This window comes from Mytilus californianus, unplaced genomic scaffold, assembly GCF_021869535.1.
Source record: "Mytilus californianus isolate M0D057914Y unplaced genomic scaffold, xbMytCali1.0.p SCAF_8, whole genome shotgun sequence".
NCBI lineage: Eukaryota > Metazoa > Mollusca > Bivalvia > Mytilida > Mytilidae > Mytilus > Mytilus californianus.
Window position 1 is genome coordinate 31934691 of NW_026262734.1, and position 27294 is coordinate 31961984.

Sequence of the window (27294 nt, forward strand, 5' to 3'; positions counted from 1 at the left end):
AACAGCATCTATAAGTTCCTATAGTAACACTTTCCTCAATAAATGAACTTAATTCCTGACATAAAAACCATACAGAATATTGATTCCCTTCGATGTTTATCAAGTTATCTTGTTGCAAATATGAATACATGCAAAGTTCTATAAATAACACTGCATTATTGCATAGATTTATGGACCTGATAATTTTGTATTTAGCTTGTCTTACAAATATAAATGTTCCAATAATGTTGTACTGCAGAAGTGGGAAATACACATAATTACTTAATCAATGATCAGCAAGCATGTTTGTTGTTTTGAAAATAGATGTATAAAGACAAAAATACCTTTGAATACCAAAACAACATACTTTAAGGATGTATACAAAATACTTTCTTGATTTAACTAATCTTGATAAATTGCAGCATTTTTTGGGGAGGGGAAGTTTACTGATATCAAACAAATGAAAACATTTTATTAGAAATATTGATCGATGCAAGGGTCTACTGTTATCATGAAAATGTACATGTACACCATGTTATACATACATGTTCCATTATAATAAAAAAAAAAACAATAAACTTTAATCATAAGCTAAATGTTCTTTTTATTGTTAACTCATTTACATATTTTATTTCAGTCAAAGGTACCTTGAGTGAAGAGACCATTGCTGCATTCCTTAGACAAATAGGTTTGTTATAACACATAAACATGTATTATTATTGAATATTTCTAGTTTGCATAAGGATGTTGAAAATTTGCTTAAGGATGCCGAAAATTTGCATAAGCCATTAAGGATGTTGAAAATTTGCATAAGAATGCTGAAAAATTGCATAAGGATGTTAAAAATTTGGATAAGGATGTTGAAAGTTACATAAGGATGTTGAAAAGTTACATTTCTTTGGATTATTCCTTATTCCTATGATTTATATATTTTCATTGAGGTAACTTATGGAGGCAATAGATACTCAATTCAATTTGTGGCTGTTAAATTTTGCAAATACAGTTAACTCTCGATTTTGATTGACTTGAAATTTTGGATGAGTCAAATTATCCAAATGTCCTTAACATTTCCTCTATAAATATATGTCCTAATGAATCAAAATTTTGGTTGCCTCAAAGCAAATTTACGGTCCCAAAGTTAACATTAATGCATTTAAACACACGTTAAAATATGACCTCAGGGATTTAAATGCATGTAAGAGTTAATCTGACAATACACCTGTAATTAAATTCCTGTTATTGACCACTGTATTGATTTATGACATTCTTTACCTGTGAGTGTTAACCTGACATCATCTTTGATTACTATCGTAATAAATTAGCGATACATTTTCCAGATTTTGAAAAATTAAAAAGGTTTATAATCAATTTACTGTAATCATACATTAAGGAGCTTCATTTTGCATAAAATGAGGATAAAGTAAGCTCAAAACTACTCAGTTACGTCCTTTGTATTCTCTTTCTGAAAAAGATTGATGTAAAAGAAAGTGAAAAGTATTCAAAATTTTCTCAAATCTTAGAAAATATTAACTTCTGTTATAAAAGGGTTGTGTTGTTTTCTTCTGTAATAATGATAAAAGACAATGAACATACATCGATCTCAGACCAGAATATCTATCCCCGACCCATATCCTGCTGGATCTATTTAAGCTTTTCTATAAATTGAGCAAGAGTTGTGTCCCTTGATCTGTCAAACATCCAGTATTGATATGAATCGAACTATGGGTATATCAAAATATTTCTCTGGTCTGGCAGACTTTTCAAATCAGGAGAATCAAGCGTTATTCAATAAATCAACAAAATTGCTATTAAGTAGAGATCTCAGTCTCAAAAATAGAAATATGCAAATAAGCAGCTCATTTCAGCGAAAGTTTATGAGTGTGAAAGTCGTTTATTAGGTGAACCATGAATTCTTATTTAATTATTTAAAGTAAAGAATCAAACTTATAAGACAGGTTTTTCGGTCATCCCTGTATATCTGTTCCTCGATTAGATTGCCAAAAGACATTTCTTAATCTTTCATTTAATAGTAAACAAAGGTAATATGGAGTTCAAGGTTCACCTAGGAAAAAAACCTTTACTTCATTATTTTTTGTGCCCACGTCTGAAATAAATATACTGTAAAAAAATTTAAGACAATCATCCTTTGTTAGAAATATTGTTCAGTAAACATACAAAACAGCTGAAGGACGCCTCCGGGTGCTTGAGTTTCTCGCTGCATTGAAGACCCGTTGGTGGCCTTCGGCTGTTGTCTGCTCTATGGTTGGGTTGTTGTCTCTTTGACACATTCCCCATTTCCATTCTCAATTTTATTTTGAGTTAATACAATTGTTACTACAATACATTCATGCATTCAGAGAACAAGCAATGATCAGGATTGATCAGAGTATTATGATTATAATTCATTAAAAAAAATCAATAGTTAAGTAAGCATACAAAAATGATAATATTCTTTTTTGAAAAATTCAGGAATTGATATAAGAAGACAAAAAAGAATACTTTGAATTCAGAAACTATTGCGATGTTTTTATGCCCCACCTAGGGGCATTATGTTTTGCGATCTGTTCGTCCATTCATCCGTCCGTTCATCCGTCTGTCCCGCTTCAGGTTAAAGTTTTTGGTCAAGGTAGTTTTTGATGAAGTTGAAGTCCAATCAACTTCAAACTTAGTACACATGTTCCCTATGATATGATCTTTCTAATTTAAATGCCAAATTAGAGTTTTGACCCCAATTTCACGGTCCACTGAACATAGAAAATGATAGTGCGAGTGGGGCATTCATGTACTATGGACACATTCTTGTTATTAATGGTAATGATACGACTTGGTAAGTATCACAATAATTAGAATTCACATTCTGATACAAACATCTGTATGCAGATTTTCTGAAATTTGTCTGCATTTTTGTCCATTCTTCAGAAATCGCAATAATAAATGCTCTCAATAATTTCTGAATTAACAGTACATATAGACCCAAAAATTTCACCAAAGCAAAAGCAGTAAATATTTGAAATGATAATGAATTTTGATTTCAATTTTTCCAGCTGCTGCCATGAAAGCTTTAAATGCCAAGGGGATAGTACACAGAGATCTGAAACCACAGAACATATTGTTATGTCATAGTGGTAAACCTAACCCACAGGCTTCAGAGATGAGGCTCAAAATAGGTTGGTAGCATTTTTTATTCTTTGAAATGACATATATTTGTTATAATATTAAACCTAACAACTTTTAAGAAAGTGTTCTATTTCTTAGCATTATAGTATCAAGTTAACTAATTATTAAATGAAACTGTAGACAAATTCACTTCTGACATGATCAGATTAAAGGGAAATACCATCACAGGACATTGATACTAAAAATTCTTGACGTGGTACTGTAACATAGGATTTTGCTGTACTCTTTAAGAAATGAAACTGCTCAGGTTCGTTGTTTGTGCCGAGGTTACTCAAAGCCAAATTTTGAAATTATTGAAAAGCCTGATGGAATAGATAACACTATATAAAAGTCATACATATGAAAAAAGGAGATGAGGGATAAACATCAGTGTTACAAAACAATAAAAACCAAAATGAGGTGACCAAATACTGTTCAATGATTAACAATTGTTCATACCATATGTTAAGTCTAATGTTTTCTGATTCAGCTATTGTCCATATCATATTTTAATACTCCAATGTTTTCTTTTCAGCTGACTTTGGATTTGCAAGATTTCTTCAAGATGGTGTGATGGCTGCTACATTATGTGGTTCTCCTATGTATATGGTAAATATAAACATACAAGACTCAACTCAATCATGTTGTGTATAGTTAAACATTGATTTGCCTCTTTATCTGTATGTCTTTAAAGTTGAGAGAAATTGAAAGATTAAAATTAAAATATGATTTTATAATTGGCAACAAGATTGAGTCCATTGATTATTATAGAATGACAGAATTTCCAAAATGAGTAATGTTTGTTTTTATTCTTTCAATGTACAGGCCCCAGAGGTGATCATGTCCCTACAGTATGATGCTAAAGCAGATCTATGGAGCATAGGGACAATTGTGTTCCAGTGTCTGAAAGGCAAAGCTCCATTCCAAGCTCAGACACCCCAACAACTTAAACATTTTTATGAAAAACATGCTGAACTTAAACCTAAGTAAGTTTAGTAGCATAGAAGAATATATTTTTATACCATTTTAAAATATCAAGTTTCCAGTTATGATAAATTTATTAATTGATAAGTGTCCTCTGCAAAACTGGCTATATCTTTCTATTGTTATTCTACAAAAAAAAATTCAGTAGTACATTTACGTAAGAATTGAATGCAATTTGGAAATCATAATTAGGGCTCCACCTAGTGGCGGGTCGCCCTATAGTGATCAATCTGTCCTGCCGTCCGTCCGTAACAAATTGTGTCCACTCTATATCTAGAGAACTGTTATAATTTCATACTTTATACTTGACATGTATAGTAACCAACACCAGAGGGTGTGTCATAATGTTTGTACAACTTCCTAGGTCAAAGTTCAAGGTCAGCTGGGCCCACAGAGATGGCTCTTATCTCAATGATGTCTAGTTTATATGGATGATATTTGTTTACATTCTCATTCTTTTTTCTTGGTTGATAATTGGCAATCATACCACCTTATTTTGTTTTTGCATTGAAAACAGAAATACTTTAAATCTAAATTTGCATGAAAAACAGAAGCACTTCTGGCTTAAAAAGATTGTTATGAAACTTGCCATTTTATTTCTTAAAACTTACAATTTTTTAAACTTATAACTCTTACAAAATTCTAAGGAAAATGTAACCACCCACAATTTATTAATTTGAGTGCCTCCCATCCCTCCATGCTTTTAAATCTGGAACAACCCTTACTGTAAATCAAAGTTATTTTCACTGACATTTTTTTTATTTTTAAGCACTTTCTAGCATTGTGGTGATACATATTTGCAATTTTCTAGCTTTGTTGATTTATGCATGAAAGAGAAATCCAAGTTTGACATATTTGCAACTATTTACTCTGACTTTTTTTACCACTCACAAAAATTAGTTAGTTTACAGTATATACCAATGAACAGGTTTCTTTTTGACCAAGCTAACAAAACAAAGTTGTTTACAAAATAATTTATCTATTTCAGTATCCCCAAGGATACCTCACCAGAACTAAGAGATCTATTGTTGAAGATGTTAAAACGTAATGCGAAAGACAGAATTGATTTTGGTATGCTGATTACAATTTGTGCTGTTACTGCATATGTATAATTAAATATTTTAAGTTTGCCATACTCGTGATGCTTTGCAACTCTATCTTCAGATTAATTAAAGGATATGAGCAATAATTTATACCTGCTACTTATTTGTTTGTTTGATAGGGTTTAATGTAACTTTTTATGCATTCATATATTCAATGTGCTCACCTTCGTTGGTAGTGGAAAGCTTAAACCAGCAAATTAATGGCAAAAGTGAATAAAAAGAGACGTCAGGTATTCCTCAATGAAACAGCAACCCAAAAACACAAAACATCCAAAAGACACTAAGAAGTCGACTTAGTGTCTTCAACAAAAGACAAATGTCTATCCAACATGTCAAGATCTAAATTTTCTAGAGTTAATCACTCTTTCATAAACAAGTAGATTGATTGCATCTGTCACTTATAAAATATGATTTTAATGACTCATAGTCATAAGCTTATTATGTGAGTTTTGTAATATAAAATCATATTGTTTTACATTGTATGTAACTGTGTAGATTTAAAAGTGAAATAAATAACTTCATTTCAAATGGATTGATTGATTGGTGATTGATTTACGCTGCAGCAGCACATTTCCAATAGATTGATTGATTGATGATTGCTTTACGCTGCTGCAGCACATTTCCTATGGATTGGTGATTGCTTTACGCTGCAGCAGCACAGTTCCAATGGATTGGTGATTGCTTTACGCTGCAGCAGCACATTTCCAATGGATTGGTGATTGCTTTACGCTGCAGCAGCACATTTCCAATGGATTGGTGATTGCTTTACACTGCAGCAGCACATTTCCAATGGAATAAAATTCTTTTCATTTAATGGCTTTATGTTTATATAGTCTACAACTTGTGAAAAATATATTTCTGTGTATTTAACATTATGTTTATCTGTCTTTACAGAGGATTTCTTTGTTCATCCTTTCTTGAAACCGCCCTCACCGTCACCTTCATCTGCCTGTAAGTAATGATCTTTTATTTCTTATCATTTTATATTGTTATCAACAGACCTATGATTTATAAAATATATATTTCATAATATAAGTGGGTACAAATGAAAATTACAGTAGAGTGTTTGTTATTGTATTATTACTATGGATAAAATTTTATTTGTTTATCTATTTTGCATCATGTATGATAGTTAGCAAAAACTATTGTGAATTGGCCATTACAGTTAAAAAATTATTGTAATTTATCCATTACAGAAATATCTTTTGTAATTTATCCATTAAATTGCTTGATTGTTGGTTGCTGAACATCCAGTGGCAAATATTTCATGCATGTTCAGGACAATTTATCCGTTACAGAAATATCTTTTGTTATTTATCTATATACAGTAAAAACTATTATAATTTATCCATTACAGCATCTCCTGTTCCAGTTCCTGGGAGAAGTAGTCAGGGTTGTTCCTCGGAAAGTCCCACACCTCCTCGCTGTGTGTCAGCTTCACCACTGTCTGGAAAAGTGCAATATTCTCCCCCACCTTTTAAAGTAAGTCAGTTATAGGAAAATACACATCCTACTGATGCACTCAAAATGCAATATAAGTTGAAGTTGACCTAAGATTAATTTGGCAATACTATTTAGGTCTTAACTGGTCATTTAGCTTCTCACATATTCTTATAAGTATTTATACATGAGGGGGTGGATGGGGGGGTTACAGAATAGAGAATAATGGGCAAAAAATATAATGAAAGAAAAATGGACCAAAAAGTAAAGAATATAGAGTAAAGAGGTGCTCAAATATAAAGAATAGAGAATAATGGGCAAAAGTTAAAAGAATACAGAAAAATGGCCTTAAAAATTACAGAAAATAGAAATGAAGGACCCTCCATCCAGACCCTCATACATCCTTGGTTTTCAAATGTTTGGTTTTGAGTGTTCCTAATGAAGACCTGGAAAGTGCTTCGGACACACTAAAATGTTATTCATATTCAAAATTTGAACTTAAAATTTAACTTTTATTAAATTTTGAGTGCATTGACAGGAGGTAATACTAATTAGTGGGTTAAAAAAAGTTACAGTAGATTTTTATAGCGGCTTTTTTATTTTACAAATTGATTATATGAAATAAAGAAATGTCATAAAAAATATTTGTTTCAAGTTGTATATTGATTTATATGTAGGATTTAATTTACAAGAGAGCAGTTTAAGACTGTTTCACCAGCTGTGTTCTTTTATAGTTTGCTATTAAACTAGTAATAAACTCAAACAATAGGTGAAAAAAAGCTATTAATAACAACATCTGTTTTGTTTGACTTGAAAACTAAGGTTCTTTTATTCAAACATTAGAGTTACTGTCCTAAATCCTAGTCAGTGACTATATTATATGAAATTAAAACAGTGCAATAAGATGTTTGTTTTCTTTAACCTTTTGACCTTGGTCTAAGGGTCAAACGTCAGTAATCAAATCAATAATAGCTATTTGTTTATTACAGCCCCCAATTGCCAAACAAGAAGATTTAGAACCTATGCAGACCTCTCAGGAACCTAATGGATTTGAGAAAATAGAAAAAGATAACAGGTGTGATAGTCCTGCTGGAGATGATTTTGTACTGGTACCTGGTGGATTACAGGGAGATAACTCAGGTAAAATTTTATGATCATAAACTATTTATGTAGTTCATATTTGATTCTTGTCAGTTTAAACATCTTTTTTTTGTGCTAGATATCAGCAAAATGGATGAGACACAAGTAAATCATACTTATGAAGTCTTCTCCATATTAAAATATAAGGATATATACAATAATTCATTAGATATTATACGAACTATAAACATGATAAATAAAAAGAAGAAAAGAAATAGAAGCAATTCATATTTATCTGTGATGTTGACTAAGGTTTTTTTGACGATGATCGTCCTTGCCAGTATCAATAACTTTTTATGAAGGTACTAGAAATCTGTTAAACCTTTTAATAAAATCTTGAACATATCTAAAAATAGGATGTTTTGTTCATTCGAAAGTTCAGTCTCCGCAAGATTACAGTTTAGTATCTTAAACAAAGTTTAGTATCTAAAACAAAGTTTTCGGGAAGCCAATTAAGATTGTTAAGTAAAATTTCTCTACATGTTGTATATTTTGGGCAAACGAAATAAAAATGATGAACATCCTCAATAACAGACCCACACTGATACGAAGGATCCAGTATAACTGTTAGCTTTGAAAAGGTTAGAGTTTAGAAATGAAGCAGAACATTACAATTGAGTTAAAATAATGATTCTTGTTAAATATGCATGAGTACACTCCCAAACATCAGTTACTGTATATAGAGTTAATACAGAAAACAAAGGAGGTTCATTCTCTTCACATTGTAAAATAATATAAATATTAATAGTACCAATTAAAGATGTAAAAATGTAAAAGTTATGGCACACTGTTTTGTGAACCTGTTCTAAATGTAAATTTTATTTAATTTCAGATAATAGTGATAGAAGTTCAGGAGAAGGACTTAAAAACACTCCATCACCATCTCACAGAGCTACAATTAGTCCCAAGTCCAAAACAGTTAAATTCTTAAAGACTGAAGAACAGACTAGTCCAAATAGACCCTCCAGCTTACCAATGCATGTAGGCCAAGCAGGATCTTCAGAGCCCATTCCTGTACCAACTCAGGTTAATGCCTACAAAAGGATTAAGTCTGGTGGGTCCTTCAGTAGTCCACCTAAAGACATGGATATATCACCATCTAGCTCAGCTAAGGTTGGTTTATAACAAAACTATATACTGAGAATAGAGAACGGAAACAGGGAATGTGTCAAAGAGACAACAACCCACCCAAAGAGCAGAAAACAGCCTAAGGCCACCAATGGGTCATCAATGCAGCTATAAAATCTAGCACCCGGAGGCCGGCTTTGTTAGATATTTATCCTTACATAATAAAAAATTCAAAGTTTAACAATTATAAGTAAGATAGTTGAACAATTTGATTTATAAATATTGTAATATTTAAATGCTTGATGAGCATAGAAAGTTAACAAATGGAATGAAGTGAGATACAGTTGTAGAATTTATCTTGATTTAAAATTAGATTTATTGTAGGAAAGAGTACCATTTAAAAATATAAGTTAAGACATAGAACAGTATAATTTTATTGACCAGATGCATTTTCGACAAAAGTTGATTCTTCAGTGTAGCTTGAGGCCAAAATATTGTATATCCAAATCTTAAAACAGACATGTAAGAGCTAATATAACCAATGTGGCCTGCATCATACAATGCTTTGGAAAAATTAATATATATAAAATTTCAGTCTGTTACTAGGTAAAGCCAAAATATATTTTTGAGTCCGGCTTTCTGCTAATATGTTAATTAGAATGGATTGTTATGAGAAAACATTAAATGGTAATGGGTATCTAAGAAGATTTTTTTTAACCGTTTTCTAAGTTTTTCATTTTGATTTGTTAAGTTGACTGTAAAATGCTGTACTTTGTTTTATATAGGATATGGATAGAAAAAGCTCTTTATCTAAAGCATCTTGTGCTGTAGATGTTGGATCTATGTCTCCTCCTGCAGGTATACTTAATTATTAAGAATTAAAAAGTTTTTGAATATTCAAAGAATTATTATGTCAGAAAATACTATATATTGGGAACATTTTCAAGGAGCCGCGGTGTCCCAGTGGTCTAAGCAGTCGACTACTGTATCATAAGCCTATGAAGGCTGGCTGACATTATAAAATATGTTTCATATTTGTATTAATATGTTATATCAGGTTGCACTTTGATAAAACAATATATACTAGCCTGTTAACACTGAGGTGGTGAGTTCCATTCCCGCATGTGGCAGGTGCGTTCGACTTCAATCTTGATTGACTAGGATTGTCAGTTTTCCTACCAAAGGTCTGTGGTTCTCTCTGAGCATTCCGGCTTCCTCCACCAATAAATCTGGCCACCAAGAAATAACCAACAGTGCTGAAAGAGGCATTAATTACCAATTTATAAATCAATCATTGTGCAGTCTACCATCTGTTCCAAAATTCAGTTTCATGCTGTACACAGAAAAATAATTATTACAGAAATCCAATGAAAATTGTTTGCAGAATGGATTAAATAGTTATTGTAAGGTGATATTGTTTTCTTTGCTGACCAAAAATTTTATAGCTAAAAGAAAAATTGAAAAGTTAATTTACCCATAGCAATTTTAAGGCAGTAGAAAAAACTCAATCCAGATTATGCCAAAAATAGCTTAGATGCTGTTTTCAATGGTGCAACTCTCATAATTGTCACCATATATATAACGATATTTTTTATTTTATTTGTTTATAGTGAAATTTTCAATTGGAACACCTCCAAGCTATGCTGGCTATATAAGGAAGAACAGTATGGGGACATCCCCTGGTTCCAATATCAATGTGTCCCCCTCCAACTCACCTCACAGAAGAAATAGTAAGTTTTATTTTAACATATGATATATCTTTAAAGGATGTTTGCTATTCATATTAAAAAAAAAAGGAAATATTTTACAGAAGTCTGTTCAATAAAAACATACATGAGATCCAGGAGAGGAGGCACTTTTAAATCTCAGCTATGGGTGGGTGTCAAGTATGTACAGTTTTAAAATGTAATTGAAAATCTAAATTTGCAACTATAGGTGGTTATATCATTTTTAAAGTGCCATCCCTTTGTACCATGTATGTTTAAATGGAACAGCCTTGAATGGAAATAAGGTAAATCAAAGATTTATTAAGATGTCTCTGCTTGTTATTGATAGTTATGTGAGAAATGTTGAAGAAAAAGCAACAAAAAAAGAAAAAAAGAAAAAAATATTATATAAGATCAAACTGAACAGCAAACATCCACAAGCTCCTGCTAGAATTTCATTACTTCAGCACATCAAACAGTTTTTTTTCTAATAAATATTTCATTTAATATCACCAACCTCTAATTCAATTTCACTTTCCTTTTTTAAACCATTACAAATTATTTAAAAAGGTAATTTATTTGAATGTGTGCTTGTGTGGTTTTACATATTATGATTAACAGATCGGAAATGTATATTAACAGAAAAGATTTTTTCAAATGTTTGTATGCAGAAAAACTTTTCAAAGCACTGTTTAAAAATCAGGAAAATATAGAATTTATCTTAAAATTTGGAAACAATTTATTAATTACCGTAACAAAAGTAGTTGCCAGTCCTGTGGATTCATTATAGTTCATGGAGTACCAATTTTCGTGGATTTTGTTGGTATATCTGATATTTAACTGTTCAATGAAGGATAAATTTTCTATAGATTTGTAAGCAGACATTCCATAAAACCATGAAATCAAATATCCACACAATACAATTTTTACTCAATCCACGAAAATTGGTACCAACGAAAAATAAATGAATCCACAGTTTGAGTTTTGTGTTGACCATTTTTCATTCACGTTCCCACCACTTCCTTTTCCTAAAGGCTGCACCTCTCCTATGAATCACGGATTAGGATCACTTCCTACAATAATGGGATCACCTACAAAGTTTGGAGGAAAGTTCATTGGCAGTCCTAGTCCAGATGATATGGGTACAGAGCCAGTTCATGCTGCTTTTGGTCATTCAAGAACTAAAACATTACCAGATAACATGGCTACTATTCCATTTTCAAGTGAAGGTTTGTTTGCATGCAAGGTTTTCATTATTTTTTTTCATGTGTTTAGCAATTAAAAAGTTTAAGGAATATAGGAGAGCAATAACTTTGACAGATTTCAGGGCTTAGTTCACTTCTTTGGTATCAAAATAAGTTTTATCAAGACTTTGAGCCAGATTTGCCTCTTCATAAGGCTTGTCAATCACGCATTGAATACTCATGCTCTGCGGATACTCGTGCTCTGCAAGTAACAGATGTGTCAGAAAATATTTTATTTTTTTGTGTAATAGCATATATTCAAATTGTGAAATTAAAACTACCGGTACATTTTCAATGAGAAAAATTGATGTATGTGTTATATTAAGGATGGTATCTAAAGAAAGGCAACAATATTTGATCATTTAATGCAATTTTACTATTGTAAAATTCAGAAATATATGTTGTTTTCTTTCATGTGAAAATTGTTGCAGGTTAAAAATTGAAATAATTAAAAATCAAGTTGAAATTTATGCTAGTACATGTATATCCATCTACAAAATTTATGGGAATTACTTTGATTAGTGTCATATAAGTGTCAATTGTGATAGATTTGCATATATGAATGCACACATTAAATTCTGATTTTACAGAACATTGTTATAATGGAAAAACTAATACAAAAATAGAAGAACCGAACATATAATGAGTTTATTATTGTTTTTCTTTCCTTCCTTCATATGTAAAATACTGTAAATTCAGCAACATATGTGATGTTTTTATTATTTCAAAAAAATTCTCACATTTTTGTTCATTATTGAACACTCACAATAATGAATGCAAATAAAAATTTCTGAATTTACAGTACCTGCGACTCTTTTAACAAAAAATCTTACTATTAAAATTGATCGTAAGTTATACTGAAATGGGTATGATCACTTGCGAGTATTTTTACTCCTAAGATTTTTTGTGAAAAGAGCCGCAGGTAGTTAATTTTTTAGAAACCTTAAGTTAATGTAAATATTTTTGTCTGATGAGCATAATGCAAAAACAAAAATCTGAACTATATAAAATCATTTTACTTATAGTAAACCGTGTGAAGAAAAATCTATGGCAACAGAGATCTAAGACTGAAACCAACATTGCAGAAAACTTAAGTGGAGGCAGTAGTTTCCTGGCAGAACAGCTGAGAAGAGCTGTTATTAATAGTCAGCAAGGTATACAAACGTTATTACATGCTTTCAGATGTGCCTTTTTTTTTTTTTAGCTCATTGTAGATACATTTTGTACCTTCATACATTGGTATATATTTCTTGGGATTGTTGTTTAATGAATTTCCATATTAAAATCTTCCAATTGGTTGAAAGAGATGCATATGTTTGCACTTTCTTTTCTCTCTTTTGAATTGTTTAGAAGAATGTTAATATCTCACTATGGCTGTATTTGCCTGAAAAATATTCCTAAACAAAATGTACATCTGCATAGGTTGAAAAATTGTCTTTAATTTTTTTGCATACTTTCTTTTTTGAATGACTTGAAAATTCTGTAATTAAACCTAGAACTAATCCAAAAAATTGAATGTTTTGGTTTGTTTTTCAGCATTAATATCAGAGATAAAATTTTAAAATATGGGAAATTATTTTGAAAATACTAATTTTGAAAATACTTATCACTAGACAGATTGTACATATTATATATATTTTTTATTAGATGGAATTTACTTATGTTTTCAGGTTCTAACCCAGGAGCAGTAATGCAGTATGGCAGTTTAGGTAGTTTAGGCAGCAGCAGAGAGAGATTATCCTCTCCAAGTAAGGAACGATGTGGGTCATATGACTCAGAGAGGTCAGGGCTCTACCTTCAGAAAGTGGCCAACTCCCCATCACCACCTATGCTGTTTGCTCAGTCTCCACCTAACATGCAAGGACCTGTGGCATTCATAGCCCCTGGACTCAATGAAGAAACTCTCATGGATGTAAGTTGTAAAATATAAAATGGGCTTGTTATACAAAATCTTTCGGAATTTTTGGTCCTCAGTGCTCTTGAACTTCATACTTTATTTTGCCTTTTTAATCTTTTTAATTTGAGCATCACTAACTAGACATTGAAAAAAAAACACAATTAAAAAAAATGAAGGAACACTGTTTAAAGAGAAAATTTACCAGATTCAGAGAAAAATGTTCATTCATAGTTACTATACTACCATACAAAAATTTTAAAACCATTACCGTTTGTGAGAAATTTTCAGCTTAAATCTTTAACCTAATGAACAGTAACATTCACAACTTAAGCCCTAAAGTTATATATAACAAGGAACAAATGTCTTAAATATATCAACTTTAATTTCTGTATTGTCAGGAAAAGTCTGAGTTTAACCAATTGAGCTAACTTTGATTGCTTAGAATTATATTACTGATACACATGTTGAGGCATCTTATGTCATATGACTGTAATTTTTATGCCCCCGCAGAAGCGGATGGGGGGCATTAAGTTTTACCCTAGTCCGTCTGTCCGTACGTCCCAAAATTGGTTTCCGTTCTCTTACTTAAGTTTGCCTCAACCAAATGTTATCAAACTTATACACAATGCTTATTACCACAAAACACAGATCAAGTTTGAATTTTGGTGGCATCACTTTAACCGTTCTAGAGTTATGCCCCTTTATAAATGGAAAAATTGCAAAATTTTTCATTTCGTTCTCTAACTTAAGTTTGCCTCAACCAAATGTTATGAAACTTATACACAATGCTTATTACCACAATACACAGATCAAGTTTGAATTTTGGTGGTGTCATTTTTTTTTGTTTTGCTAAATTTTTCATTTTTTTTCTAAAAATATCAATGATGTCATTATTCATTTTATTCCTCCTTTACAGGATAACCACAATGAGACAATGGGAAAACTAAGTTTTGTAAATGACTTAGTACAATGTGTTATGGAGCTAGCTCAATCCAGAGGTGGACCATTGCACTCGCTGGCAGAATCTGTTAGTATGCATCAGGTATTATAATTACAAAATATTCTTAATTAATATCATAACAAACTCATCCATGTACACCACGTATAAAAAAAATGATTTCAGTTGCAAAATATGCAAAATTAGGATTTTTTTGATGAACACTTGTGTATTACCCATAGAATGGAGTAGTCACCACACTCTTAACAATATTCTTACATTTTAATTTTGACAGTCACATGTGAAAAAAATGATCACTGACTACCATTTTTTATAAAATATCCTTGAGTTGAAAATAGAATATAAACAAATTAAATAAACCTGCTTTTGATCTTTTTTTTATTCTTGGCAAATTACCATTTAGATTTATTGAAATGCTGTTCGTCACTCTTAAATTTTATCTTCTGGTATGTTGGTGAAATTTAAATATCTAAGGAAATTGGTTAGTTGTCTGTTATTTATTTCTTGCATCTATTTTAGGGTGAGCAATTGCAAGATCAGCCACCTAGATTTACAGAAGCTCAAAGGTAAGAAATAAATTTGAAATAAAATCATGTGAAGTACTGTTTTAAAAAATAAAGTATTTAATCTTTATTGATTCAGGTAATTTATTTTATGTAGCATCATGACCCCCAAATAACCCATTTAGAGATGTCCTGTCTACCAGCCTTTATAGTATGGTCATCTTTGCCATGTGCCTTTTGAAACCACTTATGTAAATTATATGTGAAAAAAAAATATAGCGATGTGAAAAATGAAAATATAACAATAAAAAAAAGTCACCTTTATAAGACCACAAATTTTTGCGGTTGTAAAATGTTATGACGTCAGCATCGTCGTCATCATTGTCCAAAGACATTTGGTTTCCAGTATACATTATGAATGTACACATTTGTATTTCAAACAACTTGAACAATAAGGGTTATGTATATTACATATTTTGTTATATATACACATTATAAAAATGTGGTATGATTGCCAATGAGACAACTATCCACCAAAGTTCAAATGAAGTAGATGTAAGCAATTAAAGGCAACCATATGGCCTTCAACAATGAGAAAAACCCATACAGTATAGTCTGCTATAAATGTATTTTTCAGATGACTTGAACAATTAGTTTTATATATATTACATTACTGGTACATATTTTGTTATATGTACACATGTATTTTCAGACGACTTGAACAATTAGTGTTATACGTCAGGGCTTTACATGATTCTGAACAGTTATGTTATATATATTGAATGTACACATCTTTTTATATCAACACATATTTTTCAGACGACTTGAACAGTTAGTGTTATACGTCAGAGCTTTACATCTGTTGTCATCCTCTCTACAGTTGGCACAGAAAGAAATCAAGTCAGAGAGATTACAAGTCTCTAAATCCTTAAAAACAGGTAGGAATTATTTTGTCAGCATATATTAATAGAAATATTTGCATGTCTTGTAAAGTTAAATAGATAAGTGAAATTTCTTTGTAAAAATTATCATTTAAGTAAGTATTAAAAATGTATTTTAACAAGAAAGTTTGCTTTTCAGCCAATACTACCGGTATGTGTCTTCTTGACATTGCAGTTAGCCAGCCGTGAGCTATAAAAACTAAAAAAGGTTTCTTTTTATGTTGAAGTCCTCACTGTGACATTGAGATGAAGAACAGCACTAAAAGAGACGTTTGTTTTATTTTGTCAAGTGCATGGAGATGTCTTTTGATTTATAGTGGACACCATTTATACAAATTTACACAAAACACTGCATACACTTTTGTTTGTTTGTTTGTTCTGAAAAAAATACTGAGCAATTTTGTTTAGTTAATAAAAGTGCTATCACCAGTAACTTATTTAAAAGAAAAAAATGAAAAATACACTTTATAAATGTTATGAATTCAGTGAGCTTCTCTGGATTTACCTTCATCAGGAACACTCAAAGCTGAATATTTGACGGCTAACGAAGTATAAGTACCGAAACACACGAGAGCTTAATAACCAAAAGGGACCTAAAAATAATAGCTTAATCCATCTAAACTTTGCTTGAGGGAGTTGGAACCTTAGTTTCCTAATAATTTATAACTGGCAATTTAAAAAAACGTTACGTTATAAATCATGTCAGACTACTGAGCTGATGATACCCTTTGGAGCTAACAGATATATAGATAGTCATCACTTTAGAAAATGTTGAAATAATCAAAGTAAAAAAAATTATGAAACAGTAACCATACAAAGAATCAAGACATACCTGACAATTCAAACATTTTATATATTGTTTTTGAAGATTTTTTTTAATATATTTTTTTAAAATCTTTTACTTGTACTTATTTTGGTGAGATAAAAATTGATTAATAGTCGAAAAACAAAGGTGTTGAATAAGAGAAAATATGCATACAAGATTTATCATTTAAAAAAAAACATGCTTTGTATATAATGTGTTATAAATCTATATGAAGCAGAGGTAGGAGAAGATATCTAAGGAAAACATAATTCACTAAGACCCATATTTTCATAAAAACTAGATACTGTAAATTCAGAACTATTATGTGCACTTATTTTGGCAATTTTTTGAAGAATAGACAAATATGTGAAATGAAGTATTGTGATTTCAGAAAATGCTACCTACAAATAATTCTATCTTTATTTAAGATGTGACTTTTTATTTTTGCGAAACTTATTGTGTCACAATTTACGCAATAATAAAAACACAAAAAAAAATTCTAAATTAACAGTATAAAGTTATGAAATGGCTATTCGAGTTGTGCTGTTCTAGAAATAAATGTTTGGGGGAAAAGTCAATGTTTTCAAACCTCCACCATACATGAATGTAACTCCCATTGCCCATACACATGTTCCACTCGTATTTTATGTAACTCACATGCAGAAATCTCCTCACCTCATGCAATTATTTCTGGAACAGTCCTTTCTTGAATCGGTCATATTCTTTATGAATTAGATATAGAAAGCACGAAAGTAAAAGGTAAATTATTTTTCCTTACAGTGTTGAAGGAAATGAATTCTAATTACCATAAATGTTTGTCAGTGTGTAAACACATACAACAACGAATGGGTACGGCCATCCAGACTGCACTGACGCCTCAGTTACTGGTCGCCACTGCTGACAAACTAATCTACAACCATGCCATTGAAATGGTCAGTTTTTATGTTGTACTTTTTATTTCAGCATAAAGAACAGGTTCTTTGTTAGAAAATTATACAAATTTTAAAATGTACTTTGAATACACTACAGTCTGATTGAAATATGGTAACCTATAGTTGTTAACTTCTACATCATTTAGTTTCTGGTGGAGAGTTGTCTCATTGACAATCATACCACATCTTCTTATTTATTTTAAATTACAAGGATTGGATCATACTTTTTTCAACTTTCTGTTTTGTTTTTAATCACAAAAAATAATCATTCTTTTGTTTTTTTGATCAACAATGAATCAATAAATGTACACTGGAATTTCTAAGTTAAGAGTACCCCAACAACTCTGCTATTGAGACCCTAGTATAATTATTAAATAGGACTGTAAAGTCTTCAATTAATCTTATGAATGAACGACTTTCAAATGTGTGAATTGTCCTATATATTTCCTATGTCACAATGCATATGTTATTACGTCACAGTAAGAACCGATTGTTCATTGAGGTCATTTACGCTGATTGCACTCTGACCAACCTGCGTAACTCATTCATAAAAAGGACTTGAAACTGTTTATACAATTTTTGCATTTTTAAGTGTTTTATATAAAGTTTGTTTAATGCTCTCTTTCAGTGTCAAACAGCAGCATTAGATGAATTGTTTGGTAATCCCCAAGAGGTAAGCCCTAGAGAACACATTTATATACACTTTATAAAAGTACACTCATTATATGAACAAATGTTACACATCTAGTATGTACTGAAATATAAATTGCATTTACATCAGTGACAGTGATTGTAGAATTGTAAGATTTCAAAATTTTATGAAACAAAAATTAAGTAATTCTTTTATACATATATATTTTTACCAAGATCTCAGACTACATTCTTAGACTGTACATGCAGCAGCTACTATATAAAAGTGATTGTGTACATTTTGATGTCAGAAAATCATAGCTTATAGTTTGAAATTCTGACAACTGCTACTATGAGCTTTTACTCCCATATAAGCAGTTAATTTTGATCAAAATCAAACAGGCCTGAAACCAATATTAACATGACAAAGTCCATTACTGTAAATTTAGAAATTATTGCCATTTTTTAAGAATGGACATAAATGCGAGATTAATTATTGCGAATTCAGGAAAAAGCTGCATACAAATATATGCATCAGATATCAGAATGCGATTTCTTATTATTGCGATACTCACACAGTCGCATTATTCGCAATAATAAAAACCTCGCAATAATTTCTGAATTTACAGTATTAAAAAGAATAAAAGTTTTGAAGTATACATCTATGATACATCAACCCAGCAAATAAAAAAAAAAAGAGAAGTAATAGTTTATAATTAATGTTTGTCATATAATTTTCAGTGCTTCAGGCGATACCAGAGTGCTCACATACTTCTTCACAGCCTATCTCAACAGGCTAGAAATGTCAAGGACAGATATCTTATAAATAAATGTAAGTATTAGTTCTATAAAAAAATACCACAAACAAAAGCATTTGATATATGACTGTTGAGCCATTACTAATCGTGGGATTCATATATTCATGGATTTCGTGGGCAGAGGAAAACCACGATTTTAAATGATCAATGAAGTACAAATTTTCTTAAGACTTTGGCAAAACCAGAAAATCAAATATCCACAGAAATAAAACTTTTCTTCAATCTATTATTTATTTACTATGTTTAATTGATTGATGGGTGTTTCAAAGCAAGCTGTGGTATTTCAAGTACTGGTATATAAAGAATAAGAAAATGTGAAAAATTAAGCTACTTTAGGAACAAAAAAGAAAGGCATTAAATATTGACAAGATGTCTTAAGATCCCTGTTTCAAGGGTCTGTTTATGTGCACAAAGTATACAAGGTATTTTCATGCCCCGCCATAGCGGAGGGGGCATTAAGATTTACCCTTGTCCGTCTGTACGTACGTCCCAAAATTGGTTTCCGTTCTCTGACTTTAAAAATGGAAAAATTGCTGAAACATAAGTTTTAGTTTTCTCTTACTTTAGTTTGCCTCAACCAAATGTTATGAAACTTATGCACAATGCTAATTACCACAATACACAGATCAAGTTTGAATTTTGTTGGCATCACTTTTACCGTTCTAGAGTTATGCCCCTTTACAAATGGAAAAATTGCTGAATTTTTCGTTTCCGTTCTCGAACTTTAGTTTGCCTCAATCAAATGTTATGAAACTTATACACAATGCTTAATACAACAAAACACAGATCAAGTTTGAATTTTGGTGGTGTCACTTTTATTGTTCTAGAGTTATGCCCCTTTACAAATGGAAAAATTGCTGAAATATTCGTTTCTGTTCTCTAACTTTAGTTAGCCTCAGCCAAATGTTATGAAACTTATGCACAATGCTTATTACCACAAAACACAGATCAAGTTCGAATTTTGGTGGTGTCACTATAACCGCTCTAGAGTTATGCTCCTTAACAAATGGAAAAATTGCTGAATTTTTTCGTTTCCGTTCTCTAACTTAAGTTTGTCTCAACTAAATGTTATGAAAGGTTTACACAATGCTTATTACCACAAAACTCAGATCAAGTACAACTTTGGGTAGCGTCACTTTTACAGTTCTTGAGTTTTTTCCCTTTATAACGTTATATGCAAGCGGGACATCATCTGTGTCCCATGGACACATTCTCTATTTATTTAACATGAGCCTAACATTTCCAAATCAGAACAGGCATACATGTCATGAATCCTGGCTAAATATTTTACTGTAAATTTGATTTACCTAAAGACAATAAGATTAATTTATTGTTAAGGGTTAATATAAAAATAAGGAGATGTGGTATGATTGCCAATGAGACAACTATCCACCAAAGTTCAAATGAAGTGGATGTAGGCAACCATACGTCCTTCAACAGTGAGAGAAACCCACACTGTATAGGCGGCTATAAAAGGCCCTGACATGAAAAATATGAAACAAAACAGCCTAATTGATAACAAAATAACTTACTAAAAATGAATATGACAGACATGAACCAACAACAACTGTCTATTTGTATGGATTGTTAGCCAATTTTGTTGACATGTTTTGTAACATTTTCAGATAAAGACACTGTTGAGAGAAGATTAACAAATATACAGAATACACAGACATTCATGCATCCATATGAGACACCTGTCAGCTGATAATGTCACAAGTTAGATATTTCCCTGAAAATGACCTTTACATGTGACAATATTTCAACTTGATTCCATTGTGACCAATCATGATTCCAATACAATGTCCGGTTATGAAACAAAACTGAATCGGATATAATATACATGGATAAAAATCTTCCAGCCCTATGCAATTGTAGCGTTCTACAAATAAAAGGATAACAGCACAGTTTTTCAAGTATCTTAGACATGGAATTTAGTTTCAAATTGTATTGTTGCTTTTAATTCTAATTCTTATTTTGAAAATATTTGATTGTCTTATTAAGTAAGCAAAGCGCTTCATATACATGTAGCATTGTCACAGAGGTGAAGTATTTTGTGCTTAAGGATAAGGATAGAAGCTTTAAGATTGATTGTAAATGTTTGTTATGACTTATTTATTGTTAGTTGTAGTTTTGTGAGGTATAAATCCAGCTTGTGTTCTTTTTATGTGATATTATGAAGTGATGAATGGACGAGTTAACACAAATACAAATTTTGTATGTCGTGTATAAGAGAAGTTTTTACAAGTAATGTTTCCATCTGATAAACATTTGCCTTTGAATTTTTCCATTAGAAATGACAAAGATCTAGGGACTTACGGATGACATTGATATCATTATTGACAGGGGGAGAGAGAAAAAATTCCCTGTTTTTACATTATTATTTATTATTAATTATATTATTATGTTTTATTTATTTTACATTTATATGCTTTTGGAGTAGCTTAAAAGAAGGGAAGGCAAATGTTGACTGTTACCAGTTTATATTTGACTGAATACGTTAGGAGTTTTTATAGGCAAAGAAGTATTTATTTTTAGTTCAGGGGTTTTCCTGAATTTATTTATATGGGGAGTTAGAAAGCATTGATGGGTTGTGGTTGTTTCTGACTATCAGAGTTAAGAAGGGAATTAAATAATCCATAACAATTTTACCCATGTTGGATTCATAAAGAAAAAAAAACAATGAATATATTCAAAGTAATATGATGTTTAGGTTATCCTAATCACCGATATAGAGAAATTTTGAAATTCAAATAGGGTAAATATTTTAATTTATATGGTTCCTTTTATAAAGTGTAAAAATAGTTCATCGGAAAATCAATATTTATAAAGGACTAAATAATATAGTATTATAAATCGCAGAAAAGGAAGAACTCATGAATATGCAACAGCGAAAACTTGGATGCCGTAAAAAAAAAATTATTTTCTGTAAAAGAACTATTTATAGATTATATGAATAAGGTAAATTATTGAAAATCCATCTGTAAGAAAAATCATTTTCATATCTATCATACCACACAATGTATGTAATCATGTATACATTTTCTGCTGTCGCTAACATTATATACAAGTACAACAACTCAGGGAATTGTATATACCGCATAATCATTCAATTTTGAATTAGGACAGAAATATATGGAAAATCAAGACAGATATGTTTATAATTGAGGATATAAACACGTAATGATTATTGAAAGATACTGGAATATTTATATGTATACTACAGATCTTCTAAGATTCATATATTTTATAGATAGATAGATAAATTTAAACTTTGTGACCTAGTCTGTTAGATGAAGACTTATTTAAAACATACAGGTGATCTGACGGATTACTGACCTACATCATTCTTATGGATTATTCTTAGCAGACGACGTTCTTTCATGTTTGTAAGGAATACATTATTTGGAAGACGATATACTTACATGTATGTAAATAATACATTATTATTTGACATGTAATGCAATCAGAATTGAGAATTGTAATTTTGATGTATGCATAAAGTGAAAATAATTTTGTGCCAATTTAAGTGCAATTCAAAGAGACTCTTTATGGAAGATAGTTTTTGTGTGCAGTGAACTATGATTGCAACAAAATGGACTTCCTTATCTCTCGTCAAAAATATGAACAGATTGTGAAGCAATTTGTGAAAATTCATGAATGAACTGTGATGCTATTCTTGAAACAAGGAGATCTGTCTGAAAACTAAACCATGTGATTTAATCATGTGACAAATGTGATACACAAAGATGTGATAAACAAAGTTTGATCAGCTTGTCATGTAAATAAAACCGTTTATTATATAAGATTTTTTAGAAAATAGTTGAATTTTATCACATGTAATCAACAGCATTTGATTCTAAGGAAAATGTAATATGGTGGTCCATTTTCTCTGGTACTTTCAGTTGATATTATTTGCATTTTCTTTTTTTTTGCCAAATACATTGCAAACTTGCCAATTCCAAATTCCTTAAGTTTCAAATTTGTGTATCATTTGCTTCATTATTTAAATCATTCTTATTTATTTTCAATGCACCCGAAATAATGAAATTGTATAATATATATGTATGAAACTGCTTAAACTCGTTTTGATTTTTTAAAGGCATTTTAATTCATTGTCCATGCATATTTATAGTTATGTCAACATATATAATTTTCTTACATGTTCGTTTAGTTTAGTTACCCATATTAGTTTGTAAATATCTTAGAGATCTCGGTTTTTTTTTGCTGTAGTTTTAGTTATTTTTAAGCAATCATTTAATTTGTTTTTTGGTGCTTGGATAGTATTATTACAAAGCCTATATGTCACCTTTTGCTTTCCTAATAGGATTAAGTCAGTGGTACATATTTTAATAAATTACATTAATGTCGTTTTTATGTTTTATATATAAAGTCTTTCAAAATTGTTGTTATACACAGAGTGCAAGAGAAAGGGATATTTGTGTGTTTACCTGTAGTTGTCTTGTAGTTTTAAAAATCATAAGCCTTGAACACATGATTTGCATATTGAATGTGATTTTATTTGAACACAAGCTTCTGCTTAATTTAAGCTTTCTAGACCAGAATGCTTTTTGAATATTAAAAAAGCTGATAATTTTTGACAGCTTGTATCAGTTTTTCTTATCATATCATATGTAAGTAAATTCATTTTACTATTAACTTAATTTGTACATTGTTAGAATCATTTATAAATATTTTCACACCAGTAAGGTACTTTTAGACTGTCTCATTTTATATATAGACCAGGAAGTAAAATAAGATGTTCTGTACTCGACAAATTTACTTTGCTAATGATAGATGCAAGACTTTGTTGCTCTTGATTAATGAAGAAATTGTACTCCTTGATAACATATGGCAACAATAACCTATCATGTATCAACTTCTCTGTGCATTAATTTTATAACAAGGCAATTTTAAAAGTCCGATGTGATGATATCTATCTAATTTCTGTTTATTTTAATTGTGTTATCAAAACTAGAATAAAATCAAAGATGATATATCAACATGTTTATTATGAACTTATTTAAAATTCAATCAAGAATAATAGACCCTTTAGGTAATACACCAAAATTATTGTTTTATCAACTAAAGAGAATTATCTTAAGGAATTACAGCTCTTTACATAATGCTAGCAAGACAAAGGTTTGTTTGGCTTGCTTGCTTTGTTTGTATCAATGTTTGCTCAAGCATTGTAATTAAGATTGACATATGAAAACAACATAAAAAGGTGGATTTAAACTTGTATACATTATATTTAAATTTGATTGGGCATTATCAAATAATCAAATTTACCTATACACAGGTTGAACTGCGCCTACTTATATTGTTTGCAGCTGTCAATCTTAATTACAATGCTTGAGCAAACATTTATACAAACAAAGCAAGCAAGTCAAACAAACCTTTGTCTTGCTAGCATTATGAAAAGAGCTGTAAGTTGATTGAAATTGACAGAATTTAGATTTTTGCATCAAGATGTGTAAGCTGAGGCTAAGAACTCACTTCAGCACAATGTAATTCCTAAATTTGTTTAGTTTTTAACAATGCATATTTATGTTAGAGAGTAACTACTGATTAATGTTATTTATTTATCGTTGATGTTTTTAATTATTTTATTAGTAGCTTAGTAATGTGATGCAAGTGCAATTTAATTTGATATGATAATCTGATGCTAACAATAGATTCTATGGATATTGTCAATTATTTGAGAATTTGATTTATAATTATTGCTTACGAAGCTAAAAATAAACAATAAATATTGATGATAAAAATATTTGATTTGGCATTTCAATCATGAATTTAGAATTTTGTGTTTAGAAATACCAGTGTACTGAAAACGTGAACCAAGAAATGGTTGATTTGAGTATGGGAACCAATGAAACAATTGTGAACCAATAAAACTATGAAAACAAATCAACGATTTTATCAGTCTTTACTTAAGTTACATTGAATAAGAAGAGTTTTATTGTGATTCTGTTAGTTTATGTTGATTAACTTAAGCTAAATTTTGCAAAGTGCTTTTTTGAAATCCAACCTTTTTAAATCATTAGGCTCAAGAACATTCCATACCAGATGTATTATTAAAGTCATTCATGTTTTAATGAAAGTCTATTCAAGGAATAAATTAATGTTATATAAAATAATTGAATGAATGATTAAATATTTAATATAGGGTAGTAACTTCTGGTACCATGAAGAATAAATGGGAATGTTGACTCTCAAATATGTTAATTGAAAGTTCATAATTTCCATGGTAATTGAATAAATTCTCAGATGAAAGAATAATTATGTTTCATGGTGCTGAAGTCCTATTCAGACTCTTGGATTGGTAATCTCATGTAACTTTATGGTGTCTTACTTATTGTGCTACTACTAACTTAAAGCATTTTATATATGAATTGAGAAGAAAATTAAGGACATGATGGCAATAAGTGATATACCTCTCCAATGTGTTTTATGTATCATATTTATTTAAAAGATGTGAAATAAAATCATAAAACATCAGATTGAATCTTTTTTTTTCTGTCCTAATGAGATATTTGATTTTCATTGCAGTATTTAACAATACTACATTTTATGGAGCTATATGCATAAATCACACAAAAGAAGCTTATTAAAATTTGTTTTTGAAATCATGGGTTGTCATTACCTCAAATAATATGATTGAGAGATATTTATTTCAAGTATGATTAACTCTCGACTGTATAGTGTGAATCATGTAGTCAGTCTGTTCTGCTGTTTGTCAGAGAGTATTTCTGGTTTTTAATCAGTTTTTCACGGTTATTTGGTGAAGTACAGCAGACAGGCGGGTGGGTGGCTGCCAGCACTTTCCATGTAACTACTTATGAACCTTTCAATCAATGCTCTAGTTTGATATTGAAGATTTTCACTTTAACAGTTCAAGAGTTATGGTCCTTGACCATTTAACCAATGCATTTAAGTTTGAATAGGTTGTTTCTGATGACAAAATGGAGGTCAATTTAGACATTGATGATTTTCACTTTTATAGTTCAGGAGTTATGGTCCTAGATAGATTGGAAAATAGGCACAGAATGTAGCAGGTCAAACAAGCCTGAGAGCACTGGTTTGTTTTCAATTGACAGCTCATTTCTTGTTTACTTTGAACAGCTGATATCCAATCGGTGATATTTTTCATCCCATCGGAAGAAATCTTGTCCAGGGTGAATTTTACATATTCCAACATAACACGATTTGCTGACCACTGAGCCAAAATCCTTAAGTGGTACACCTTTGAACCCTTTGTATTGTATTTATGATATATGGTATAAAAGAAGGTGTGTTGTGCATTAGGTTTGAATATCGAACTTTAAGGTCGTGGGCATGAACAATACATGATGCAGTGGGTCCAAATAGACAATATTCAAAAAAGAGATGTGGTATGATTGCTTACAAGACAACTATCCATCAGAGACAACAGGATAAGGATTATAAACAACTAAAGATCACTGTATGGCCTTTAACAATGATTGATTGATTGGTGTTTAATGCCACTTTTAGTACTATTGTGCTATTTCGTGGCCGTCAGTTTCAACTGGTGGAGGTACGCCAGAGTGACAATCCTGATCAACCTGCTGTGTGCTGGATTCTAACTCACAACCTCAGTGTTGACAGGCTAGTGATACAGTAGTTCGACTATTAAGACCACCTCAGCCTCAGAGTTCTCCTTTAACCAATGAGCTAAACCCTTACTGTATAGTAAGCTATAAAAAGCTTCAGTCTACTATTATCTTTAAAAGTGCGGTCTGGTACCCAAAACCAAACATCAATGCCAAAAGTAGAGGAAGAAAATGTTTACTTAAAAAATTTCATTAATTGATCCTGTATAGCTCTTTCATAAATTTTGGAATAAAAGGTAACATTTACAGTCTATAATTTCCTTTTTATACAACAGCAAAAAAATTTTGCGGTCGTATATTGGTATGACGTTGGCGGCGTCGTCGTCGTCATCGTCCGAAAACACATTGGTTTTTGC

At 30.8% G+C, this 27294-nt stretch overlaps 1 protein-coding gene across 1 annotated transcript in view; it reads left to right on the forward strand.

The window, feature by feature from the left end:
- The window catches only part of LOC127710480 (serine/threonine-protein kinase unc-51-like), a 41224-nt gene extending 15417 nt beyond the window's left edge, over window positions 1-25807 (forward strand). The window contains exons 6-26 of the mRNA XM_052216356.1: window positions 617-667; window positions 3024-3146; window positions 3671-3744; window positions 3961-4121; window positions 5108-5190; window positions 6117-6173; window positions 6580-6704; window positions 7652-7802; window positions 8635-8915; window positions 9656-9728; window positions 10481-10600; window positions 11611-11805; window positions 12846-12974; window positions 13491-13732; window positions 14634-14759; window positions 15195-15241; window positions 15998-16116; window positions 17705-17856; window positions 18485-18529; window positions 19228-19318; window positions 20930-25807. Coding sequence (XP_052072316.1) covers window positions 617-667; window positions 3024-3146; window positions 3671-3744; window positions 3961-4121; window positions 5108-5190; window positions 6117-6173; window positions 6580-6704; window positions 7652-7802; window positions 8635-8915; window positions 9656-9728; window positions 10481-10600; window positions 11611-11805; window positions 12846-12974; window positions 13491-13732; window positions 14634-14759; window positions 15195-15241; window positions 15998-16116; window positions 17705-17856; window positions 18485-18529; window positions 19228-19318; window positions 20930-21012 — 2528 coding nt within the window. The 3' untranslated portion in view covers window positions 21013-25807. The remainder of the gene's footprint in view (window positions 1-616; window positions 668-3023; window positions 3147-3670; window positions 3745-3960; window positions 4122-5107; window positions 5191-6116; window positions 6174-6579; window positions 6705-7651; window positions 7803-8634; window positions 8916-9655; window positions 9729-10480; window positions 10601-11610; window positions 11806-12845; window positions 12975-13490; window positions 13733-14633; window positions 14760-15194; window positions 15242-15997; window positions 16117-17704; window positions 17857-18484; window positions 18530-19227; window positions 19319-20929) is intronic.
- Window positions 25808-27294: the final 1487 nt, after the last annotated feature.